The sequence below is a fragment of the Protopterus annectens genome, chromosome 1.part2 (assembly GCF_019279795.1).
Source record: "Protopterus annectens isolate FY-2018-M chromosome 1.part2, PAN1.0, whole genome shotgun sequence".
Classification (NCBI taxonomy): domain Eukaryota; kingdom Metazoa; phylum Chordata; order Ceratodontiformes; family Protopteridae; genus Protopterus; species Protopterus annectens.
In genome coordinates, this window is record NC_056727.1 from 216,223,291 (window position 1) to 216,247,427 (window position 24,137).

The 24,137-nt window shown below is 39.1% G+C and overlaps 1 protein-coding gene across 3 annotated transcripts in view; it reads left to right on the forward strand.

The window, feature by feature from the left end:
- The window catches only part of LOC122788685 (ABC transporter G family member 23-like), a 1,725,589-nt gene that overhangs the window by 787,930 nt on the left and 913,522 nt on the right, over nt 1–24,137 (forward strand). For all 3 annotated transcript variants that reach the window (XM_044055583.1, XM_044055595.1, XM_044055590.1), the window contains exon 14: nt 5,452–5,508. In XM_044055583.1, coding sequence (XP_043911518.1) covers nt 5,452–5,508 — 57 coding nt within the window. The remainder of the gene's footprint in view (nt 1–5,451; nt 5,509–24,137) is intronic.

Below are 24,137 nucleotides of genomic sequence, written 5' to 3' on the forward strand. Positions count from 1 at the left end.
GGTAACCTTGTTTTCCCGAAGGGTATGACTATGCATTTTTGGCATTTAACTTTAGGCGTGGCTCTGGCACCAGTTATCCGTTTCTGTGAGACCCTTCTGAAGGATATCTGTGTCAGATGTGTTTTCTACTATGGCCCAGTTTGCAGTCATCTGCAAACTTTGTCAGCCATAACCCTCCTGTGTTTGCTTGTACTTGGAAAAGTAGATGCCAAACAAGAGTGGGCCCAGGACTGAGCCCTGTGGGACACCACTTGTGACAGGCTTTGAGTCTGACATGGCGCCAGCAGCTCTGACCCTGTGGGTTCTGTCACTCAGCCAGTTTGCAACCCATCTTGTGATGTATGGGTTGACATTTAAGCTGATGAGTTTTTCAATGATACCCGAATGGGGTATTGTATCGAAGGCCTTAGCCAGATCGAGGTAGGCTGTATGGACTGCCTTTCCCTCATCAATGGCTTTGGTGACTGTTTGAAAAAGTCAACCAAGTTTAAAAGGCATGATCTGCCTTTGACAAAGCCAAACTGGGTTGGATCCAAAGTCTGCAAATTCCCTATGTCTTTATTTATGAGGTCCATTATGATCCTCTCCATGGCTTTGCAGATAAGGCTTGTCAAGCTAATGGGCGGTAATTTCAGGGTCGGTGGAGGCACGCCTTTGTGAAGTGGTACCACAGTTGCAGTGCGCCACTCCCTGGAGTGCGTATCCAGAGGTAAGACTTTGATTAAACAGCTGTCCTAGCTGTGGGTTTAATTCCTCATTGAGTTCATGGAGCACACAGCCGGGGACACCATCAGGTCCCATGGATGCTGTGTTTTAGCTTTGGAGAGAGCAGTTCTCACTTGGGCTGGAGATGTTTGGGGGCTGCAATCGTTTGGTATAGATATCTCTCCTTTGGGGAGGGGAGAAGTTTGCACTGAACCTGTCAGCCAGTATGTTGGCAATGTCTGTAGGATCAGTAATCTTCACATCATTTTGAACTAGCTCTGAGCATATCTGGGAGTTTCCTCCCAGGTTTCTAACATAGCTAAAGAAGGCCTTATGATTGTCTTTGAGTCTTTAGCTATTTTTCTCTCGAAATTTGCTTTGGATGATTTTATGAGAGCTCTTAGTTTTTTACTTATAGTGATCAAGGGTGTCTTACCTTTTAAGGATTTTGCTCTATCTTGTAGTAGCTTCCTCCTTTTGTTGTAGAGTTTGTTTATGGCTGGGGTCCACCAGACTGGATGCTTGCCTTTGGTACAAAGAGTCTTTGTTTTGCTTGGGATTGCCTTATCCATGCAGTCCTGCAGGTGCTGGTAGAAGGCATTTGTAAGTGATTCAGCGGCTTGAGTACTGTTTTCCGCCGGCTCGGGGCCTTAAAGGAGACCACCCTAGTCTTTAGAAGTGTGAAGTCGGCCTTTGAGAAGTTCTTTACTGTGGTCTTTTTTGTTTCAGGTGGGGTGGGATGACGACGTCCAGCGAGATTAGTTTGTGGTCGGATCGCACCAGTGAGGGGTACACCTCGGGTGTTGAACATTGTGCTCCCATGTTCGTGATGATGAGATCAAGTATGTTATCTCCTCTTGTGGGGATGGTGACTAGTTGTTCCATGGCATTTGAGTTTATGAATTCCAGGAACTTTTGGGCTAGGGTGTTTGGGCTTGAGTAGTGTTCCCAGTCTATATTAGGGTAATTGAAGTCACCTAGTATGATGGTGTTTGGTGATACATTTATCCCTCTAGTGTTTTCAGGAAGGCCATGTGAGGTTCCTGAGTTTGTGAGGGTGGCCTGTAACATGCTACAATTTGCAGAGCAGTCTTGCCTATGGTTAATTGCACCTGGATGGTCTCCGATGCATCGTCGGCGTTGCCACCAGTCTTGAGGTGTGGGTGTCCTTGATGAATATGGATACCCCCCTCCTTTCTTGGTATTGTCCAGATTTTGGGGCCGGAGCATGATATGAGGTAAAACCTGATAGCGGGGTGCTCTCAGGAGCCTTGAACCAGGTTTCTGTCACAGCACAGACATCGATGTTCTCCATACTGAGAAGGGCCTCGAGTGCGTGCATTTTGAGATTTAGACTTCTGGCATTGAGCAGCATTACCCTTAGTTTTTCCTTTTTGTGTTCTAGGGTGGTATGTTTAGAATTTGAGCCTTGCCTAAAAAAGGCACTATGGGGGTGGCAAGAGCCTTTGCCAATATCCGGAATCCCAGGGGTGACAGGTGCAAGCCGTCCCTTGCGAAGCAGCGTGGCTTGTCCAGCATGTCATCCCAGGCAGACAGACACTGGATCCCCTTTGAATGACACCAGTGTTTAAGCCAATTGTTAGGGTCAAGATACCGATGTTCTATACAATGGATAATAATGCTATATATGAAATTATTAATAAGAATTGGAAGGTTCTTACTAGTAACCCAGAATTTGAAAAGATAGTAGGGATCAAGCCGATGTTCAGATTCAAAAATAAATATAATTTTAAAAGATTATTAACTGAAAGTACAGACATACGTACAATTAGTGATATAGGTAAGACGACAGCATGTGGACACTGTAACTATTGTAGTTATATCAGCACGAATAATATATTTATACATCCAGATACAGGGCGTCACTATAATTTTATAGTAACTGCTAGTTGTGATACCAATAATATAGTATATCTAGCTGAGTGCAAAGTTTGCAGTGCATTTTATATAGGTAAAATGAATAGAACATTTAGAACTAGGATAAGGGAGCACCTATATGCCATTAAAATACATTACTTGAACAATGCCCTTGCCAAGTACGTACATACATATAATAGTGAACATGTTTTCAGATTTATGGCTATAGATATTATAGAACCGATCATTAGGCAGGGCAATTTAAGAAACAGTACAGAGAAGAGAGAAATGAAGTGGATACTAAGACTTAGAGCTGATAGAAAACATGGCTTAAATGAAAGGGCGTCCCTTAAACCTATATTGAAAGCACGTTAACTCTGTTTATTTATATATAGTTGGTCATCATTTCATAATATCATAGTTTTAACTATTAACATGTTTTTAAATGATTTATATACTATCTATGGAATTTGCGTGAGAATTGGCATTTTGTGTAACGTCATGAATGAACTAGTATTTAAGGCCATGTTTTCAAATATGGTGTATAATGGTCTGAAGAAGCTATGTGAAAGCGCTAACCTTGTGCACGCATTAAAGTTTATTTCTAGTATACGCTCGCTGATTGAGTTTGTTTTATAGTTGCATAGTCGCACACACTGAAGTATCTGTTATTCTTGTTTATCTTTACCTTATTTTTACTTGGTGTGTGGCGTTTACTTCCACGAACGTATTAGTTATTTTTTTCATTTCAATATATATATATATATATATATATATATATATATATATATATATATATATATAAACACACGCACACACACACACACACACACACACACACACACACACACACACACACATATGCATGTTTATATATACATGGATGACATGCATGTGATTCAGCAGTTAGATTATTATTGCAGCTGAAGCAAACGTAAGTGAGTGGGACTGACTGTAAAAGCTATCAAGTACAGACTGACTACATGCACTGGGCTACAGTATATGGTAAGTGTGTTGGGTAAGTGATGTTGAGTAAGTACGGGTGGTATTAGAAGGTTTGCAGGATATATGTTATGTATGTGTTTTCTGCGTATTGTAAAGGAGCCTGGTGTGGTAACAGTGTTGCTGTTTACTATGTATTTCTGTAACTGTTGAGTTAGTACCATATGGGGGTTTAAGAGGTCTTATTCCCTGCAGAAAACAATGTGTGAGTAGTGAAGATATTCAGTGAGAGTTTACAATATGCATTGTAATATTTTGGGGTGTGATCACTTCCCCTCTCTTCATTACTTTTCTTCAAGTTTGTGCAAATGTATATAGTTTAGGAGTGGGGGAGGGAGCTTACTCCTTACTCCCTTGTCAGGGGCGGGGGATGCCCTACCCTGCAAACAGTCATGAGTTAATTTTTTTATTGCAATTTTTTATTATTTGGCATATGGCTGTGGTGTAAGCATAGAATGTGAATGAATTGGGATGTATTTGTACGTTAGTGAAAATTATTTGTGTTTCACTTGATGAGTTTGGTTTGGCTACTCTGCCACTGAGATCTTAAAGCAGTGTTAGTGTTTGTGTCAGCAAATGTGCAGTCTGTAATTGTGTGCTCCAGTATGTGCATTTTTTGGTTGACAGTGATCTGTGTTGGTGTCAGTGTGTTTGTGTGTCATGCATTGGTCATATAATCATATATTTCTGTATCTTTACTGGTAGTATGAAAAGACAGGAAATGAAATAATAGATCCACATGCCTCTTTAGACCCAAAACCTCAAGTGAACTGATGTATCAATTACAGGCTTTGACAGATAAAGATCCTTGTCCAAATCCAAGAGTACAGAACTTAAGAAATGCATTTTTCAACTTGGATTTAAACAAAGATTGCCTAAATCACCCTTCAAGGCACCATGTTGCTAAATTATTGAAGCGGCTGAGACCTGGTTATGACTTTTTAGCATCACCTATCCCTCAGACAAAGCATAATACATGAAGACAAATTAAAACAGAGGAAACGCATCAACTCATATCACCTCATATCAAGTGCGGAAACACATTCCTTTATCCAAAACATCAAATAACCGAACAAAAACTGAAAAGGATAGAACATGTCTATTATGCTTATGTTTAAACCAGTGTTTAAACTGCTTTATCAGTTATAGACTTTGAATGGAAAAGCCCTGGTACAAATTCAAGAGCAAAAAACAAAAAAAATCAGATTTCAGCTGGGATTCAAGCCCTGATTATACCTCTCAACCTTTTAGAGCAAAACAACCACCAAAACATTTCTCAGGTTGTTCTATCATTAAGCTGTTGAAGCAACTGAAATGGATTAATTCTTTGGAACATGGATCATCTGTTCCTCATACAAAACACACTACACACAGACAAATAGGTACAGGGGGTATACACCAACTGACATTGGTACAGTTTGTGTGACATATAATGGAGCTCACACACTTCTGGTGTTTTAGTTAGGGATCATCATTAACTAAACGAAGCTGTGAGGGGTAGTGGTACTCTTTTTTATGATGCCCCCTCCATTCTCTTGACCACCTGCTGCCTTTATCCTGTGCAGAGATAGTATCAGAATAAAAGCCTTTTGTCTTCCTTAGTGCTACTTACATGAGATCTATTACTTCTGAGAGATGATTTGTACATGAAACAATGGCCATCTGTGAACTAAGGACTTTATACTTTGTGATGCATCAAAACACATTAACAGTGCATTAAAATTAAATTGCAGTGGGAGTTAACATTCACATGTATTGTTTAAATGCATTTTTGAGATTTTTTTTAACTTGAATGAATGCATACATATTTAAGTTGTTTTTATCCAGATTAACTGCATTTTCTTTCTTTTTTTTTCACAATAATAGGGTTTTGCAAAGGACATGCTTGGAAATAAATCATATTTGGCATCCCTCCCGGTAAAGGTAAGGAAAATGAAAGTATGGATGGCAGATTAGGAAGTCTGACTACATCCTAACTGCATGCTGCCCATACCTACTGCAACATCTTCAAGCAAACTTTAATGCTTACATCAGCTTGTCATTCCACTTCATAGAACTCTCTTTCATCCATCTTATTTTGCCCTTCAGTATCAGATTTTCCCTTTTTTTTTTGGCAGAGTCCATTTTGTGCATCCTTTTTTGGTATAGTCCATTTTGTGCATCCGAAGCTACTTTTATTTTTACAATACTGCAATTATTTAATTCTTTATTGATGAATAGTGGGTGTGTAGCTGGGTAGTTACACATGCCTAAAAATGTCTACCAGTGGGAAGTCTGAGACACGATACTGTAAGTCCTGTAACGGTGAAACATTTAGTGCGATTCACTTGAACATAGTAGCATAGGAACTTGGGAACATACTAGGCAAGTGATCATGGGGACCATAAGGTACCTAGCCACATATACCTTTAAGTGGACAAACATAAACATTTAAGTTGGTAAAAAAAACAGCAAAATGCAGAACTTGCTGTTATACATTAAAAATATTTTTTTTATCTCTTCATCCATACAACTTTCTATTCTAAATGATAATACAATACTGTGCCACATTAATGGTAAATATACAAGTTTGTCATAGCCTTTCTAGCTCCTGCCTCTTCTGTCGTATTGAGTCTGTTTGAATGACATGCTGCTCATCCGTCATCCCATCGTTCTTATTTAGTTTTACCTGAACTACTGCCATTTTATGTACCATCGTATGGACATGTGGCCTTCACGGTTTCCAAGGTGAGACCATACTAGTTACACATGTGGCAGCATTGACAACTCATCTCCTGTGCTGATGATGCTTCCTCCATGCTTCCTAGCATCTTAATGGTAACTTCTAGAACATTGCAGGCTAGGTGAGTGCTTTTAAAGTATCTGAAATGTGAGACCCCAGGCCATTTCCATCTTTTGAATATGTGTTTCTCTAATCCCCATGTAGGATTTGTATTTCAAATCATGAATGCCTTTTTACTTGTACTGATTCTTAGCCTCTGCAATTTACGTTGCTAGCTGTGTTTACTAAAGCATCGCTCTCCATTATACACCTTGTTCTGAAGTTTTGTCTCTGTTGTACATTCTTGTGGCCACCACAGTAAAGGACATTCCTCTTTGGCTGTTGCTTTGCAGTACCATTAATGGAGCAGTAAAACAGAACTGTAACATGATCCAACATGAATGACCACCCCACCAGTCACCTTATTTGTTTCTTTGACCTCTATTCATCCATCAGCTTCCTTCTAAGCCAATATGTAACATTATGTACCCATCCAGTTACTCAGATTATTTACAAGACAAATTTGAGGAGCAGAGTTGATTGTCTTACTAAAACACAGCCAGGCCACTCTACAATATCTGTAACAGGAATCATTTTGTTAATAAAGTGCTCATTTAGCTAGTATAACAGTTCCTCTGCAAATTTATACTGACATTGTACTGCATTGAAATCTTGGCATTATACAGGGCTATGTTTACATAGCATCTCCATGAGGTCCATTGCTCAGCTGAGGTTATCTAGTCTTCAGTTACTTGACGGATTCCCTTTTTAACCTTTTGGTGTATTGAGCATATTTGCAGTTATCTGCTGCTTGATAACTACTTTTGGATAAGTTGGTTTTCTGAACAAACTGAAGTGAGTAACCAGAGCACTTTACTTATTCTCCGATATTTTAGAATGCAGCCCATGTACTTCCATTTCCCTTTTCAGCTGCAGTTGTATTTGTTTGTTTAAGAATTCCCATATTTTTGCTAAATTATTCACTCATTATCAGCATAGACCAAGCACATTGATCTTGTTATATTCCAGTCTTATTATCCCAGTCAAAGTATTATTTTATTTTTATACTCAAAATGATTTTATGTTTTTTTTTTTTTAAGTCTGCAGGGTTGGCCCAATGGCTTCTTTTCCTGTTCCCAAGTGAGCCATTCATTCCTTCATCAGAGTGAGAGCCCTCTGGCCCATGCATTCCCCTGTGGAGAAACGTGTTGGGTGTTAGGGAGCAGGCCAGTGTGCTGACCCTGCAGACTGTCCTATACCCACCTCATCAGCACTTTTCGTGCTCCACTGTAGTTGCTCTTGTAAGGTGAATGCTCACCACTGCTCATGCCAAACCTTCCTGCTATGCAGCTGGCCACTGTGCAACATGGGCATACTTGACTTTATGCTGCAGGTGATGAATCCACACTCTTACAAGTCTAACCAATGCAATCAGACAAGCTGCTTCCAAGCCCCAAGAAGGGTAAGGTGGCATCAGCTGCCCCAGGATGGGTACATTGACATCAGCTGTTTACTGTCATACTCCCATGCCTGGTCCCTCCTGCACCCATGCTGAAAATGATTGTCTCTTTTATTGTCTCCTGTGCTGTTTTCTGCCTAACTCATATTTCCCAAATATTGACTGATTTTTTTTCCTAAATCTCCCCGGTCATACAAACACAGTCACATTGCTTCAAAAGTATTAGCTAGCATCATTGCTGGCAAATGCTGAATTAGATCAGTGTTACACAACAATGCAAAACACTGAAGAAATTCCATGCTTGGGTTTTACAAGAAGCACACTATAGAATTCAGAAATGTGACACTATATCAGAATTAGTGTCATGCTTAAGGTAGAAGGCCTGATAAAAATACACCTATAACTGAAAAAAGCAAGCTATAAATTGTTAGAATGTATGTCTTTTTTGGTTACTGAAACTTTGCTTCATATCCCTGTCTCTAATTCAAACATTAAACAAATCAAACACACACACAAAATACAAAAACTTGCAGTATTTCTGGATGTTTCGATCCTCACACACATTACTGTTTCAACTTGTGAGACTGTGTGCCTGGAATTACTCCTTTCAGTAGACTACGCTCAGTCTAGTGACAAAAACTCATTTCATTTAATAATAATGGATTATTTTTTGTAAAGTTTCTTTGCGTTCATTCAAAAGATTTTATTTGTGTCAAACTGTAGTTACAAAATGAAGAATCATATTCAAATTAAGAAATAACCGACAATGTGGTGTGGTATATTGAAGATTTACCCACAGTTGGTGTGGTTTAATCACAAGGGTGTATTATGTATGTCACTAATGAAGGCTGTGTGCCGAAACTGGTTTGACATTTATAAGATGGCACAATAAAAGATCAATTTTGGATGTTGCCTGTTTGTGCTGGCCCTTTTTTTCTCTGTTACTGCTGTTGGCCATTTGCACTTGCCGTACCTGCAAGCTTTCGATCTTAATGTATTGAGTGTTCCTGGCTTGCTGTTGGCATTAGGAGCATCCTCAGTATCTGTGGATTAAGGATTCATCTATCCTATCTAAAGACCTTTTAAATAGCACAATCGTGATGCTATTGGATTTAATTTGTGTCTCAGCTTTTCACGGTCCTTTTGGAGGGTTTTATACCCTGTTGGTGATTCCTGTGTATGAGAACTAGTGGTGTGTCACAAGCTTTTGAACTCGCAGTTTTCAGATGTTGGTGTGAGCAACATATGACGAGAACCTTTTGGTGAAGTATCTCTGTTATCTGAAAAACAACATAATTAGTGTTAACCTTTGTTCTGCTTTGTCGCAATTGGTGATGGTGAGGTTTGCCATCTGTACTTCTGGTTTTTGAATGTAATATGAATGTCCATGGGGCTGTTTGTAATATTTGAAAATCAGTCGACTTTTTTTTCACAACTATTGGAAATGGACAAAGAAATGTATCTTTGGGGCTCCACTACCAACTGAGCTGCAAGTAAGCAAAATATCAGACTATTAGGGCCTGTTTGTTCTTGCTGAACTATACGGGAGCGAAACAACACTATTTCGGTGATGAACAGTTTTTCCGCTGTTTTTACAACACGTACATGTGGATTAATTGGCGTCAGTGCTGAAGTACATTTGGATTGTTTGCAGGGTTAGGATATAAACATTTGAGTAAATCTATTTATCACTCATTTGAAGGGTGATTTTGCGTGGGCCTTTTTTTGTATGTTGACAATTCTGGATATTGACGGGAACTGTATATCAGTATAACACTGGCCTATTGGCATCTGTTTGAGGCTGAGACAAAGCTTTGGTCCAAGTTTTTTTCACTATACTCATATGTTGACGAACAGGTATTGGTATCAGATAACATCTAGACAATTTAAAGGATCAGACCATTTGGACTATTGAGTTTTGAACTAGCTTTATGGCTATGAATGTAAAAATTTTTTATATAATTATATTCTATGGTTGCTACGGTTGCTTTGTTTGTGTTGAACATCTGCAATCTGACACCTTTGGGAGTTGATTGTTGGCAGCATACGAACAATTGTTCTAGATATATTATCATCAAAAGCAGCATGATTTGTGAGGGAACAATCTGAATAGCATTTATTTGCATTTTTAAGGAATGTCTTTGTGATATAAATGTATGAATATCAGGGGACATATTGTTCATAGTACCAATCTTTCTTCATTTATTAGTGTCTTGGGTGTTTTGAACATGGTTCTTACCTTCTCTTTTTGTAGTGAATATTCTGTTTTTTATGAGTAGTGTGAGGTTTACATACCCTCTATGGGATTTGGACATATAGATAGTCCCTGGAAAAGATAGGAACTAGATGGATGCTTGAATATCACTTTTGGACAATATTTGATGTTAAATAATAACATTATAGAACCATTTGCACTGTTTTTGAAGTACAATTCATATGCTTAAGGTGTTCAGAATTGAGATACTTAACATCTCCTTAAGTAGCTGACATTTATCATTTTCGATTTTCTGCAATACTGGCAAATCACATACATATATGTCTAAATATTTTTGCATTTTTATGTATATAATTCTGGGACTATGGACTATATTGTGGACTGATCCAGAACAATTTTGGAGACACATATATTATTAGGTCTATTATAAATAATTTAGTATTCTTTTATAATACAAAGTGTCAGATATTATAGGATATACTTTCATATCACTCAAGTCTCTGAATTTTGCAAATAAAATATGATATAATCATTTTCAGGGTTCACAAGGTCTGGACAGTTCCTGCTCTATGGTGGATTGGTGGGGTTGCCCCAGTACTATATTAGTTAGTGGTTAGAAGTCCACACCAGCTTACATAAGCCCTAAATATTTTTAGGTCCTTTGCACCATCATAATAAGTAAGTAAAACAGTACAGGGTTGAATAACCATAACAGCTTATGATCATGGATCTCAATATCATTTTACAGGGGTTATGTGTGGATAAAAATGATATTCAAGTCTTTGGTCTTAAAGGACACAATGATGGGAAAACAGTGGAGAATAATTTGGATCCAGTTAACGGCTGTAATATACTGTTCAATAAAATGGGTAGATTAATGAAAAATTTACAAACCAACATATGGCACCTGAGATAAGCTGGCGCAGAGCTACATTGCGAAGACCCACGGCTGCATCAGCACTTTGACGCGAGTGCAAAGCAGTGCACACCTTTGACAAGCTAAGCCGAAAAATAATGGCGAGCAGACAGTTGCAGCCGCATGGTAGCATTCCTTCTGCGTGTAAGGAATGCATTTTTAATTATTTATTTATTGTGTTGTCAGTCTGACATCACAATACATAAATAATTAAATAAATGGATTCCTTGCAGCAGAAGAAATGTGCTGCCATAGATTATACTTGCAGCGCACTTTGCTCGCAGGTGAATGTCGAATCCCACCTGAAGCTATTTAGGGCTTACCAAAGTAAGAATATTACTCCTAGAGGCCTAAGGGTCAGAATTCAGCCATTGGTGGGAAAATTGGATGATACTTTGGTTCAAGAGTGGGGTGTGGCTCAGCAAAATGCGTCCTTAGCCTTTGTTAACATCTTATCAGCGTATTTTGAACGCATTATAGAAGAAAACATCAGTGAGGTTAACATGGCAAGCGAGGAAGTAAAAAAGTAGGAGGGGCAGCCACACTATGCTGGCTGTATGAGTAGGTTGTCCAGGGAGTTGCTGGCCTTTGAAAATCAGATTAAGGAGAAACAACTATGTAAATTTAACAGAGACTTGGAGGATTATGAAAGGGGCAAACCTTTTGAGTCACATAAGAATGTGCGTTTTTCTGACACTACTAGATTAGGTACCATCACACGCAAAAAAAGAAAACGCTCTATTTTGAAGAAGTCTGAATCTGGATACAATACCTCAGGGGATGAATCCTCCACTACAGATACTGAGGGGGCTCTTAATAGGGAATCTCCAGAGGCCAAAAAACAGAGGGGTCAGGACCACCCTTTAAGGGACATAAGCATAGGGGTGGGCGTAAACACCGGAACAGAAACACTAGAGAATCTTCTGCAGTCTTTGATCAAGTGAATGATGAATATTGTAATATTCATAACATATCTACACATGTTTTAACTAAGGAACAACGACAGCTTCTCAATAAAAGGTTGAATTTCATACCAAGCTTTTGTGTTGATGAGAATATTCTGGTCACCGATGTTTTGGATTTTTATAGAAAATTAATCTGAAATTGTTTTTTGGTTCTAATTCCGAATCTCAAAGATCTATGGAATTTAAATTTCTAAAGTCTAGTTTTGTACCACCCATGAATAAAAATGTGGCAATTTTTCAACAAGCCATACTCAAAGATCTACATTTTAGGCAGTGTTCTACCCAGATGCTCAGACAGAATCTCTCACAGGATGAACAAAGGGCGTTTCAAGAACTTCGAAGTAATACTAATGTTGCCATCCTCCCTGCAGATAAAGGAGGGGCAGTGGTGCTCATGGATACCAATTATTATTGGGCGGAGGGAAATAGACAATTGTCTAACCCCCTGCATTACATGCACATGCACAAGGATCCGACTCCCAATTTTAAGACAGATATTGACACATTTTTAAAGAATGCAGTGGAGGAAGGCATTATTAAAAAATCTACAATGTTACACCTTGTAGTGAGGGATCCAGGTAAACAAATTCTATACCTTCTACCAAAGATTAATAAAAGTCTGGATAAACCGTGGGGTAGACCGATAGTATCAGGTATAGGCTCACTTACAGAACCACTATCAGCTACCTTACTCAGTATTTACAGCCACTATTATCATTGGTTCGGGCTAGAATTAGGGACACAACTGAATTCCTGCAAATTATATCCAATTCTGAAGTAGAATCTGATTGGCTTATGTGCATCCTTGATGTTAAATCTTTGTATACTAGTATACCCCATTGGGTGGGACTACAGGCCCTAGACTATTGGCTGAATAAAACTGGTCTATATCCTGTTTCAATACCCTCCTTATCTGCATGAGAGAGCATGTGCTGACTAAAAATTTATTTTATTTTCAGGGTAATTGTTACTGGCAAACCCAGGGAACTGCAATGGGGGCATCTTTTGCCCCCATTTATGCAGACCTGTTTATGGGTTATATAGAAGATGAACTGATCTATAATATGTCACATAATATCTGTCTGCCTGACATGGATATTTGGAGGAGTTTTTGGACGATTGTTGGTTGGTGTGGCGTGGGGGTGTTGAATATATGAAGGAGTCCGTACAGTATCTAAATGACAACAAGTGGGGTATTGAATTTTCTTTATCATATAGTTACAGTGAAATCAGTTTTTTGGATGTTAAGATCACAAGGGAATCTGACAATTCCCTACGCACTATCATACACAGAAAATATCCACAATTTAACAACCTACTTTATGTAACTAGTTCACACTCCACACACACACATCATTAGAGACATACCAAAATCACAGTTTTCCAGGATTGGATGTACTTGTTCAAGGGAAGAGGATTATAATGTTTTTAAACAAGATCTCACTGGTAGATTTTTGAACAGAGGCATAGGTTGGGGGATGTAGTCACTGCCAGGGAATGGGCTTCTAAATGATCTAGAGATAAACTACTTACATACAAGAACAAGGGTGACCAGAAAGGATCAGACACGATCAGACTAATTACCACCTATGGCAGAAATGTCAATATACTGAGGGACGTGATAAATAAACATTGGAACATCCTGATGGCTAATGAGGAATTGAATCAACTGTTACCAGACAAATGTCTCTTTTCCTTCCGCTGTGGTAAAATACTGGGCTCTTACCTATCACATTACAAAAATCAGCCTAGCAATTGAAACACTATTCAGCAATTAAATATTGCGGGGGATAAGTTATTGGGTTGCTATCCATGCGGACATTGTTCCTTTTGTCCCACCTTTGTAAAACCAAACAATTTTCTAACCACGATACTAGTCACGTTTATGACATCAATTTCTATGCCAATTGTGGATCAGATTGGGTAATCTGTCTAGCCTGTTGCCACTACCACTCATTTTATGTAGGACAAACATCCAGACCCCTTCATCTTAGAATATCTGAACATCTAAGTGATATTCGAAACAAACGCATCACCAATGCATTATATAGACATTGTCCGTTACACCAGTCTACAAAGTTTACTTTTACAATTATTGATAGGATATCAGATAAAGGATGCAAATGGGGAATGCATTCTATACTCAACCAGATGGAAAAGAAATGAATTGTTAAATTAGGAACATTGTTCACACCTGATCTTCATGATAAATTTTAAATTATAGCGGAAATGACATCACAGGAGTTTTGATTGATGGTAATATATATATATATATATATATATTCATAAAATCTTTTATGTATTATGTATGTCACTGATGAAGGCTGTGTGCCAAAATCGGTTTGACATTTATAAGATGGCACAATAAAAGATTAATTTTGGATGCTGCCTGTTTGTGCCGGCCCTTTTTTCTCTAACTGTTACTGTTGTTGGCCGTTTGCACTTGCCATACCTGCAGGCTTTCTATCTTAATGTAAATTTCAATATACCACTACCACAGAGTCGGTTATTGCTATTATACAATGACATTATTTAAGAAGAAAAACTTACTTTTCTTAAATAATGTCTTTGTATAATGGTGCATTACTGTTCTTCCGCTGGTTGTGGTACACTGCTTCCCTGTTTTGATGTACTGAGCATGCGTATGGAACTTGCGTCCCATGCATACCCAGTACATCAATGCTTTTGAAATGGAAGCAACGGAGAAAAGAAAGTCTCCATTGCTCTGTTTTTTCTTTTTTTCTTTTTTCTTTGTTAAAAAAAATGTTTTTAGCACTTTATACCAACGGAAAAACGTCCAGGTGACCAGACCTTTTTTCGTTGGTATATTGTGGGATTTACAACGGGCACGCTGGCCAATCAGCGTACATGTTTTGGAATATTAATGGGGGGGGGTCATTGTATAATAGTGAATAAATAAATCTAGGACATAGTCCTAGAAAATTATTCTGATCCCCAGTTGTTATTGTTCTAAAAAGAAGACTGAGCTGTTTTATGGCTTGTGATCTCACTGTCGTTGCATGTGTCTTAAATGACAACATGTCATTGAGCAGAATTCCTAGATCCTTAAAGCACTTTACTTTTTGCAGAGCAATGTTACATAATATTATGGTACTATTTCTCAAATATCATATATTTACATTTTGAAAGGTTTAATTCTATTCCTATCCTTTTAGACAAAATACTTTTCTTATTCGTTTGTTTTAGAATCTGAAGTAATGACTGTCCCAGTTTTACTATTCTCGTGTGCTTAGCTTGCCAAGTAAATGATACTCCTTGAAATATAGAGAAAAATCTGGTTAAATAATACAGGACACAATACAGACCCACAGGGGACTCCTGAATTGATGTACTTTTCTGACAATAAAGCACCAGGAACAGATACTGTATGTATGGTTAGTCAGCCACTGACTTATCCAGTTACTATACATATTAATTGTGAAAGATTGCATAGCTGAGATGGTTTTACAACCCAAGGTATCAAATATCTTCACAAAACTGAAACAATGATAATTGCTAGGCCCATCTTATTTGCTTATATTGTCTCTATCATAAGATTAGGTCAGATTGGAAAAGTAAAAGCTTGCCTCAGTGCTAACTTTACTGTTGCAGAACCTCAGACTAGCCCTTCCATGTATGTATGTTTTTTTAACTTGTCTGCAGTCCCATTAAATAATATGATCACAGCTTAGACAACTGTATTGTGTCGTGTTTCGAAAAAAATATATAGGCAGATATCAAAAATTATTATTTGATTTTGTGAGCAGAACAGCAGTATATACCTTACTCCTTAAAATTAAAAGCCTAAAACGTTTATAGGTTAAACATAATTAATATCTGAGCCATACAGGAACAATATTGCTTACAAATGATCAATATTGTGCTACAAGCATGCAAAAAATTACTTTGTGATGATAACATATATTACCAATTGTTTGCAGAGGCTGTGTTTAATTTTAAGTAAAAAGCTGACGATGCATTAACTATGGGGATACAAGAGAAAACAGCTTGTTTGCATGTACATCAAGAACACAAACTGCTTATTCTTTTCTTGCTTTTATAGGCTGCATATGAAATGCAGAAACTTGTGTTCACTGAAGTGTAGTTCAGACACATATACTATGATCCCTCATTAGGATGAGGGTTCTATTCCCACACCAGGTAGATCAATTACTAATGCTGCAGTGCAGCATAAGGGGGTACTACACTTCTGAGTGTCGCCCTTCAGATGAGAAGTTAAACCACAGCCCCATCTACTTGAGTTGGTGGTAGTGCATTCGGATATAAAAAATCCCACAACACTTATAAAAAAAGAGTAGGGTTCTTTATGATTTGGGGGTTGGCATAATGGTTAAGGTGTTTTCCTCAGAAACAGAAGGTACAGGTTTTGATTCTCACTTTTGAAGAGGAAATTGACTAGGGCAGCTAGCCTAGTACTTACCTATAACCAATTAGGGAAACATCTACATCTACATCTACATCTACATCTGGTATGATATTCACACATCTTCAAATCCATGGGCTACACCATATTTCCTGTGAAGGGGTGGGGAGCCTGTTTTGACACTTACATTTATATGTGGTAGATGAAGTGAAATTATGTGAAATGTGTTCAATGAGTCCCAAGTCAAGCAAACACAGATCAACTCACTGACATGTTGCATATAGAAAGATAGATAGATGGCTAGATAGATGGCTAAATAGATAGATAGATAGATAGCTAGATAGCTAGATAGATAGACAGAGAGACAGACAGACGGATAGATAGATAGATAGATAGATAGATAGATAGATAGATAGATAGATAGATAGATAGATAGATAGATAGAAATGTCTCATTAAATATCAAACACTCCAAAGAATGAATGAAGAAATAGCAATCTTTATAGAGTGCATCTAAAAAGATCGAAAACCAAAAAGCACTGCTTTTTGCAGCACCACATCCTCTGGTAATTATATGTACTTTACTTTATTGTATTCATTGATAAAGGCTGAATAGCCGAAACCGGTCTGGATTTGAAGGAATTATAAATAAATAATCATTATTTCTTCATTACTGCGTGTTCACTATCGTTTTTTGCTGGTCGTTGGTAATTATATGTACTAACTCAAAGATTGCTGAACAGCAGGGACAGCACAGATTCCCAGACCCCTCCTGTAACACGATATAGTATAGAAGGCAGCCAGCAGCTGAAAAACAAGGAAAAAAGAGTGTTCACTCTCCTGAGCATTCACTCTTACACACTGCAACCACATATACATATATATATATATATATATATATATATATATATATATATATATATTTATATATATATATATATATATATATATATATATATATATATATATATATATATAGGTTCATAGGTTGGTAATAAGTTATTGGCCCTAGAGCCTATGCAAGCCTAGCCATAACAATTCCCTGGATATTTCTTCCCACAATATTTACTTCTCTGGACCCCTGTCTAGCAGGGCGACTGACATGATCCCTGGGGTGAATTTCTTATCTCCGATCCAATCATCAAGGCTCCTTTTGAAGAGGGCCAATGAGTCGCTCTGCTTGACATGTATGGGCAGTCTATTCCAGAGTATGGGGAGTCTCTGGGTCAGGAACCTATCCCTCCAGCATGTTTTGTTCATTGTGATGACAGGGTTTAGATCCCTGGAGCGTGTGGCTCTGATGGATTGGGATTTTATTTAAGTGGAGAATGTCCAACAGCTCAGGGTTTGACATGGCTTTGTATGTTAAGCAGAGATCGCCTCTGAGTAGACGATATGCCACAGAGTATAGCTGTAGTTTTTTTAGTCGGTCAGCATATAGTATCTGCTTTAGGCCTGTGATTCTTTTAGTGAGGTATTTCTGTGGCCTTTCCAGCTGTTGCAGATGTCTTGTGAGGTACATACCAAACGGGGCATTATACTCTGTAATGGGTCTAATGAGGGATGAGTACAGTCGGACAATGACCTCCTTTTTTCTGGATGAAAAGCCCTTAGTGATTAGGTGTGCCACATAGAAGGATTTCCTGACTGTTGTGGCGATGTGGTTATCGAAAGTGAGACCACTGTCCACCTGTGTCCCTAAGTCTCTTTCGATGTTTAGTGTCCTGCCACTTATATGGTAATTCATGGGTACATGTTTTTTTCCAAAGGGGATAACTATACATTACTTGGCATTAAGCTTGAGCCCATGGCTCTGGCACCAGGCATCTGTTTCTGTAAGGCCCTTTTGTAGAATATCCACATAATTTGGGGATTCAATAATGGCTCCCAGTTTGCAGTCATCTGTGAACTTTGTTAGCCAGAGTCCCTTAGTGTTGGCTTGTACTTCAGAGAAGTAAATGCCAAACAAGAGTGGTCCCAGGACTGAACCCTGAGGTACTCCACTTGTCACTTGTCTGGAGCTGGATTTGGAGTCGGCTACTTTTACAGTCTGGGTTCTGTCAGTAAGGCAGTTGGCAACCCATCAAGTGACATAGGGATTTATGCCCAGCTTAGTAAGTTTATCTATGATTCCAGAGTGGGGGATGGTGTCGAAGGCCTTGGTGAGGTCCAGATAGGCTGTGTGGACCGCCTTACCCTCGTCCACAGCTCTGGAGACTGATTCAAAGAAGTCAATCAGATTCAGGAGACAAGATCGGCCCTTCACAAACCCAAACTGGGTGGCGTCCAGTGTTTGAAGGTTGCCAATGTCATTGTTTATAAGTTCCATGATAATGCATTCTATGCCCTTGCAGATCAGGCTTGTCAGACTGATGGGACGGTAGTTCCCCGGATCCAAGGTGGATCATCCCTTGTGGAGCGGGATAACTGTAGCTGTGTGCCACTCAGTGGGCACGAAGCCTGAGGTGAGGCTATGATTAAACATGACACTTAGGTGAGGTGCCAGTTCATTTTGTAGTTCATGTAGTACACAGCCCGAGATGTCATCTGGTCCCATGGATGCTGTATTCTTGGCTTTGGAGAGTGCGGTTCCTATTTGTGTGGCCATGATTACCAGAATTTGGCAATCTTTTGGTATTGAGATGAGCCCTTTAGGGGGTGAGAGGGGGGTGAAGTTGGCACTAAATCGATCTGCCAGGATATTGGCAATATCCTTGGGATCAGTATATTCAATGCCATTCTGTTGTAGCTCAGAGCAGATCTGAGTATTGCCATTTAGATTATTGACATAACTATAGAATGCCTTGTGGTTGTCTTTGGAATCTTTGGCAATTTTATTTTCATAACTAGCTTTTGAGGATTTTATGAGGGATCTCAGCTTTTTACTGAGGCTGATGAGGGAGTTTTTTGCATCCTGGGATTTTCTTCTTTTCTGCAACAGTTTCTTCTTTTTGTTGTATAGTTTGTTTATAGCAGGGGACCGCCAGATTGACTTCCTTTTTTTGGAGAAGAGCATCTTGATTCTATTTGGGATGGCACGATTCATGCAAGAGTGGATGTGCTCATACCGTGCCTTTGTGTAGGATTCTGCAGTCGAACTTCCAGATCCCGTCTGCATGGGTGTCGTGAAGTTTGTCACTTCTGACTTCAGTAGCATGAAGTTGGCTTTGGAGAAGTGTTTTAAGGAGGTTTCCTTACTGGCGGGTGGGGGTGGGATGTGGATGTCAAGGGTGATTTGCTTATGGTCAGACCTGACCAATGAGGTGGTGACCACTGGTGTGGAGCATCTATCTCCCATGTTGGTAATGACCAGTTCTAGGATATTGGAGCCCCTGGTGTGACAATGAATTAGTTGATCCAGGGCATTGGAATTTATGAATTCCAAGAACCGTTGGGAAAAGGAGTTGGTACCTGAGTAGTTTTCCCAGTTAATGGCAGGGTAGTTGAAATCACCCAGTATTAGGGTGTTTGGTTGTATCTTAATATTTTCCAGTATGTTTAGAAAGGTGTAGTGAGAATCTTGGGGCATGGTGGGGGATCTGTAGCAAGCTACAATTTGGATTGCAGTCTTACCCAGTGTGAGTTGCACCTGGAGAATTTCAGATGCATTGTGTTGGGCAACTAGTCTGGAGGTGTGAATATCCTTGGTGAATATGGACACTCCTCCACCTTTAGTGTTTCGGTCTTGGTTTTGTGGCCGAAAAGTGTGGTAAGAATTGTAGCCTGGTATTGCAGGGGTGCTCTCTGGAGCCTTGAATCAGGTCTCAGTTACTTCACAGATATCGATGTTCTCCATTTTTTGGAGTGCCTTAAGAGAGTGCATTTTGAGGTTTAGACTTCTAGCATTGAGTAGCATTACCTTCAGATTTTGCATGCTTGTATCTATTACGGTGGTGGTTTTATCCTTTGAACCTTGCCTAAAAAAGGCACTATAGAGGTGGCAAGAGCTTTAGCCAGTAACCCGAATCCAAGGGGTGACAGGTGCAGACCATCTCTGGCAAAGCATCGTGTTTTGTCAATCATGTCTTCCCAGGCAGACAAATACTGGATCCCCTTTGAATGACACCAGAAGCTTAGCCAATTGTTGAAGTCAATCATTTTGTTTTTATACTGTGGTATCATTCTGGGAGAAGGCAGGATGCTACTCAGGGCTAGGGTCATACCTGCCTGGGTCACATGATCCAAGAGCTCTTCCATGTCTCTTTTCATGTAGTCCAGGGAGGTATGTCTCAAGTCACTCACTCCAGCATGGACAATGACTCGTATTTGTACTTGTTGTGGAGTGACTTGCGTGCATGCATTATGTGGAGGATCCTGGCACCCGGCAGGCAGCTGACTAATTTTTTCCTTGTTCAGCCTGGTGAGTGGGACATCAGTGTGCCTGACTATAGAGTCACCTATGACTAAAGTGTTGGATACATTGTCTTGCCTTAGGTGCTGTTGTTGGGTGGCACACTGGTGTTGTGAGCTATGTGTCACTTTGGTTGTGACTGGTGTTTGTTTGCGTTTCAGCTTCGGAGGTCCTTGTTGCTTGGGCAGGTTAATGTTAAGGGCCTCCGCATATGTGGGTTTAGTGTTGCTATGTGTGTGTGTTGATGGTGTGGGTTTTGAAGGGCTATGAGTTGCTTGAGGTGTAATGCAGGTGTTAACCTTCTCCTCTTGACTGTCTAGCACAATCTTAGCCGGAGAGAGCTTTGCTTCCAGTTTGGCTATGTATGTGCATCTCTTGCAGGTTGTAGTGTTGGGTGGTAGGAGGAGAGGATTGTCTGTGTACATGAGGCAGTTGCCGCATTGCCCCAGTATGCCCAGATTCACCAGGTGGACAGGAGAAATCACCGGAAGCTGACCCTTGGACATGCCTGTTTAGGTGCTTTTTTGTAAAGTTTAAGAGCTGTTTTCCCTTACCTTTGCATGGTACTTTGCAATTATAGGCTGTTTAGTGCCTACGATTAATTTCTCCTTATTGACAAGGAGAACTGAGTGTGTGTGTATATATATATATATATATATATGTATACATATATATATATATATATATATATATATATATATGTATATATATATATTTTTTTTTATATATATATATATATATATATATATATATATATATATAACCAACAAAGCAGATATTTGTGTTATAATGCTTTTTTGTAGCTTTTTAGCGATGGTGAGTTTCACCCGCTGCTCTGGTTGAGGTATCAGTAGTGTCATACTCTCCTATACTGTCTCAAAATGGAGTCATAATCCACAGAACACCTGCAAATGCCTTTGTTCCATGTCCTGCAGAGCAAAACTATTCTGTGTGCTGCTGGTTTAGAACCCACGACTTACCACTGTGGTTATTCCAGCAAACTTCAGCACTAGTGCTATGCTTAGTAATGGTGCAGACAGAAACTATGGGCCCTTTCTTTGCTGTAGTTTCACAATACTGCCACATCAGTTTATCAGAAATACAGGATACCATCCTGAGGGTCTGGCAATAGGTACTGCCATGCTCTAATATTCTACCTTGTTGTCAAATTTAGCTATTTTGCATTGAGCACAATGTACAGTGGGAGATGTAATGCCAATATAACAGATTCTACTGCTTTTATATTGACTTGAACTACATCTCCCACATAGAAACCCACATTCATTCTGCAGAAGCACAGTGGGCTAAAATCATTGTGGTGTCAAACATGTGTAGCCCTTTGTTACATTTGATCAATGATGGACTTTCATTTTTACAACTAAGTGAAACCAAGACTCTCAAAAAATTTGAGTAGTTTCAAAGCAATTTCACAGGCCTCATCAACAAACCAGGCATTAAAATCCCTCAAAACAAGCCATCTGTGTAACTCAGTAAACTGATTAAGACGGAAATCAGTGAGCTACTGTACAAACAACCCCCAAATAACTGAAGAGATATTAAATGAGTTAAACTTCTCTCTCTCTACCCTCACCCCAAGGATATACTCAGGAGTTCTGGGTATTCAAATTTCTTCCTGTTGTAGTTCTAATTAAAAATTAAAAAGAACTGCAACTCCACCAGCAATATTGCCAGATCTTGGGGTGTGGATCAAAGAGAGACCAGAGGGAAGAGTTGCAGCAAAGTACGACCTGCTGTTATCATCAAACCAGATCTTGATGATAAATACCAGGTGGATCCAAAAAAGCAGGTCAGAGATAATACCCTGCATCTTCCTAATCAACCAGACATTTAGCAAAGCAACCTGACTCAAGGCATTAGTAAGACATGTTCTTCCTAAAGGTCAAAGCTGGTAGTCCAGTGCCTTTTGGTGCAAGCACCAAGCAGGAGGATCCCTGTCAAGATTATGTTTCACCTGGTGGTAGTGTCTAGTAAACCATTTTCCAGCCTGAGCCCTCAGATCAAAGCCAGCAACAAAGCAGTGCCCCAGCTCCTGCCAGATGGCTTTTTATATTCTGCAGTCTCATGAAGTCTCCTGCAAATCAGGGATATCTGAGGATCTGTTAAAATAGAATCAGATGGGCAGATGGCTAACAGGAGATCCCTGCAGTATGTAAAAGCCATTTTTAGTTTTAGCAGCAAAGCAATGAACATGATGATAAAGTACCCAAACAACCAGCAAACAGACAAATAGTTATTCTTTCTCAAGATGCTCAAAATCTACTAGAGAACTGATATATTCAGAGCTTTTTTCTCTGGCACTTGGACTGTTAGGCCATTTTTACCCAGCATCTCATGTTTCAGTCTGGAATAAACTGTCTCGGTATCAGCACTGAAGCTGAGTCCTATGCCTCAGGCCTGGTTCCTGAAGAATACATCAACCAACTTACTAACTGCTTATCCTTCACCCCTCTGTCTCTCTTATTTTATATCATCTCACTAAGTGTCGACTTTATCTCATTCACTGTCTGTACCCCCTACCATCCTCTCCTAATTTCCTCAAACCTCAATAACTAAGACAACATGTACCCTTTTACAACTCGTTACTTCATTTAACAGGCTACTACCTTGCCTTCATTTTCTCTCATCACTCACTGGCATAACTATTATCCTCCCTGACTCTTTTCAAATGGGAGTGTAACGAGTTGGCAGACTTTAAAGATTCCCTGCAGACTACTTTTTCACAGTTACTAGCTGAGCTAATCGGTGTAGCTAGGGAAATGATTTTTCTGAGCTATGATACAGAATCTGAATTGCCTAGACATACTAAGGCTTTGCTGGGTCTAATTCTGGTGGCTGCCAAAAAAAATGCAGTTACTAGAAAATGGAAATCAAAGTCTAAACATACTGTGCTAGAAGTAGGGAATATAGTAACAGAGATAATACTACTGGAATTGGGATCTTGAAAGGTTATGAGCAAATCACATAGGAAAAAATGGGAACTGTGGGAACAATACATACAGGGGAGGAATCAGGTTGAAAAGAAGGTCGGTCTTGAATGAGCTATGCAATGTTTGACTGACAATGATTGGATAGATTATAAGTGATGTATAATGTTTGCAGCTAGAATTACGTCAGTATGGTTTGTGATGTAAAATGCTTGCAACTGGGGTTATTTCAATATGGCTTGTTTTCATTTATATAAATGTATGATTGCCTGTGTCGTAAGTGGTAATTTAATAAAGATGTTTCTAGTTTAAAAAATATATCTACTTTTTAACATTGTAGTATCTTAGAAATTATGCATTTCTAAACATAAAATAAAAATCACAAGCTCTTGCCTTACCACAAGTATAAATGCAACTTATTAGTCATTTAGTTCCTGTAATGTCACTGTTGTTCTGTATATTCCTAATATACTCCGATTTTCACTTCTTTTCAACATATTCCCATTTTATCCTGCTCTAATGATTTCTTTATATACGTATTTCTATTTTGAACAGTT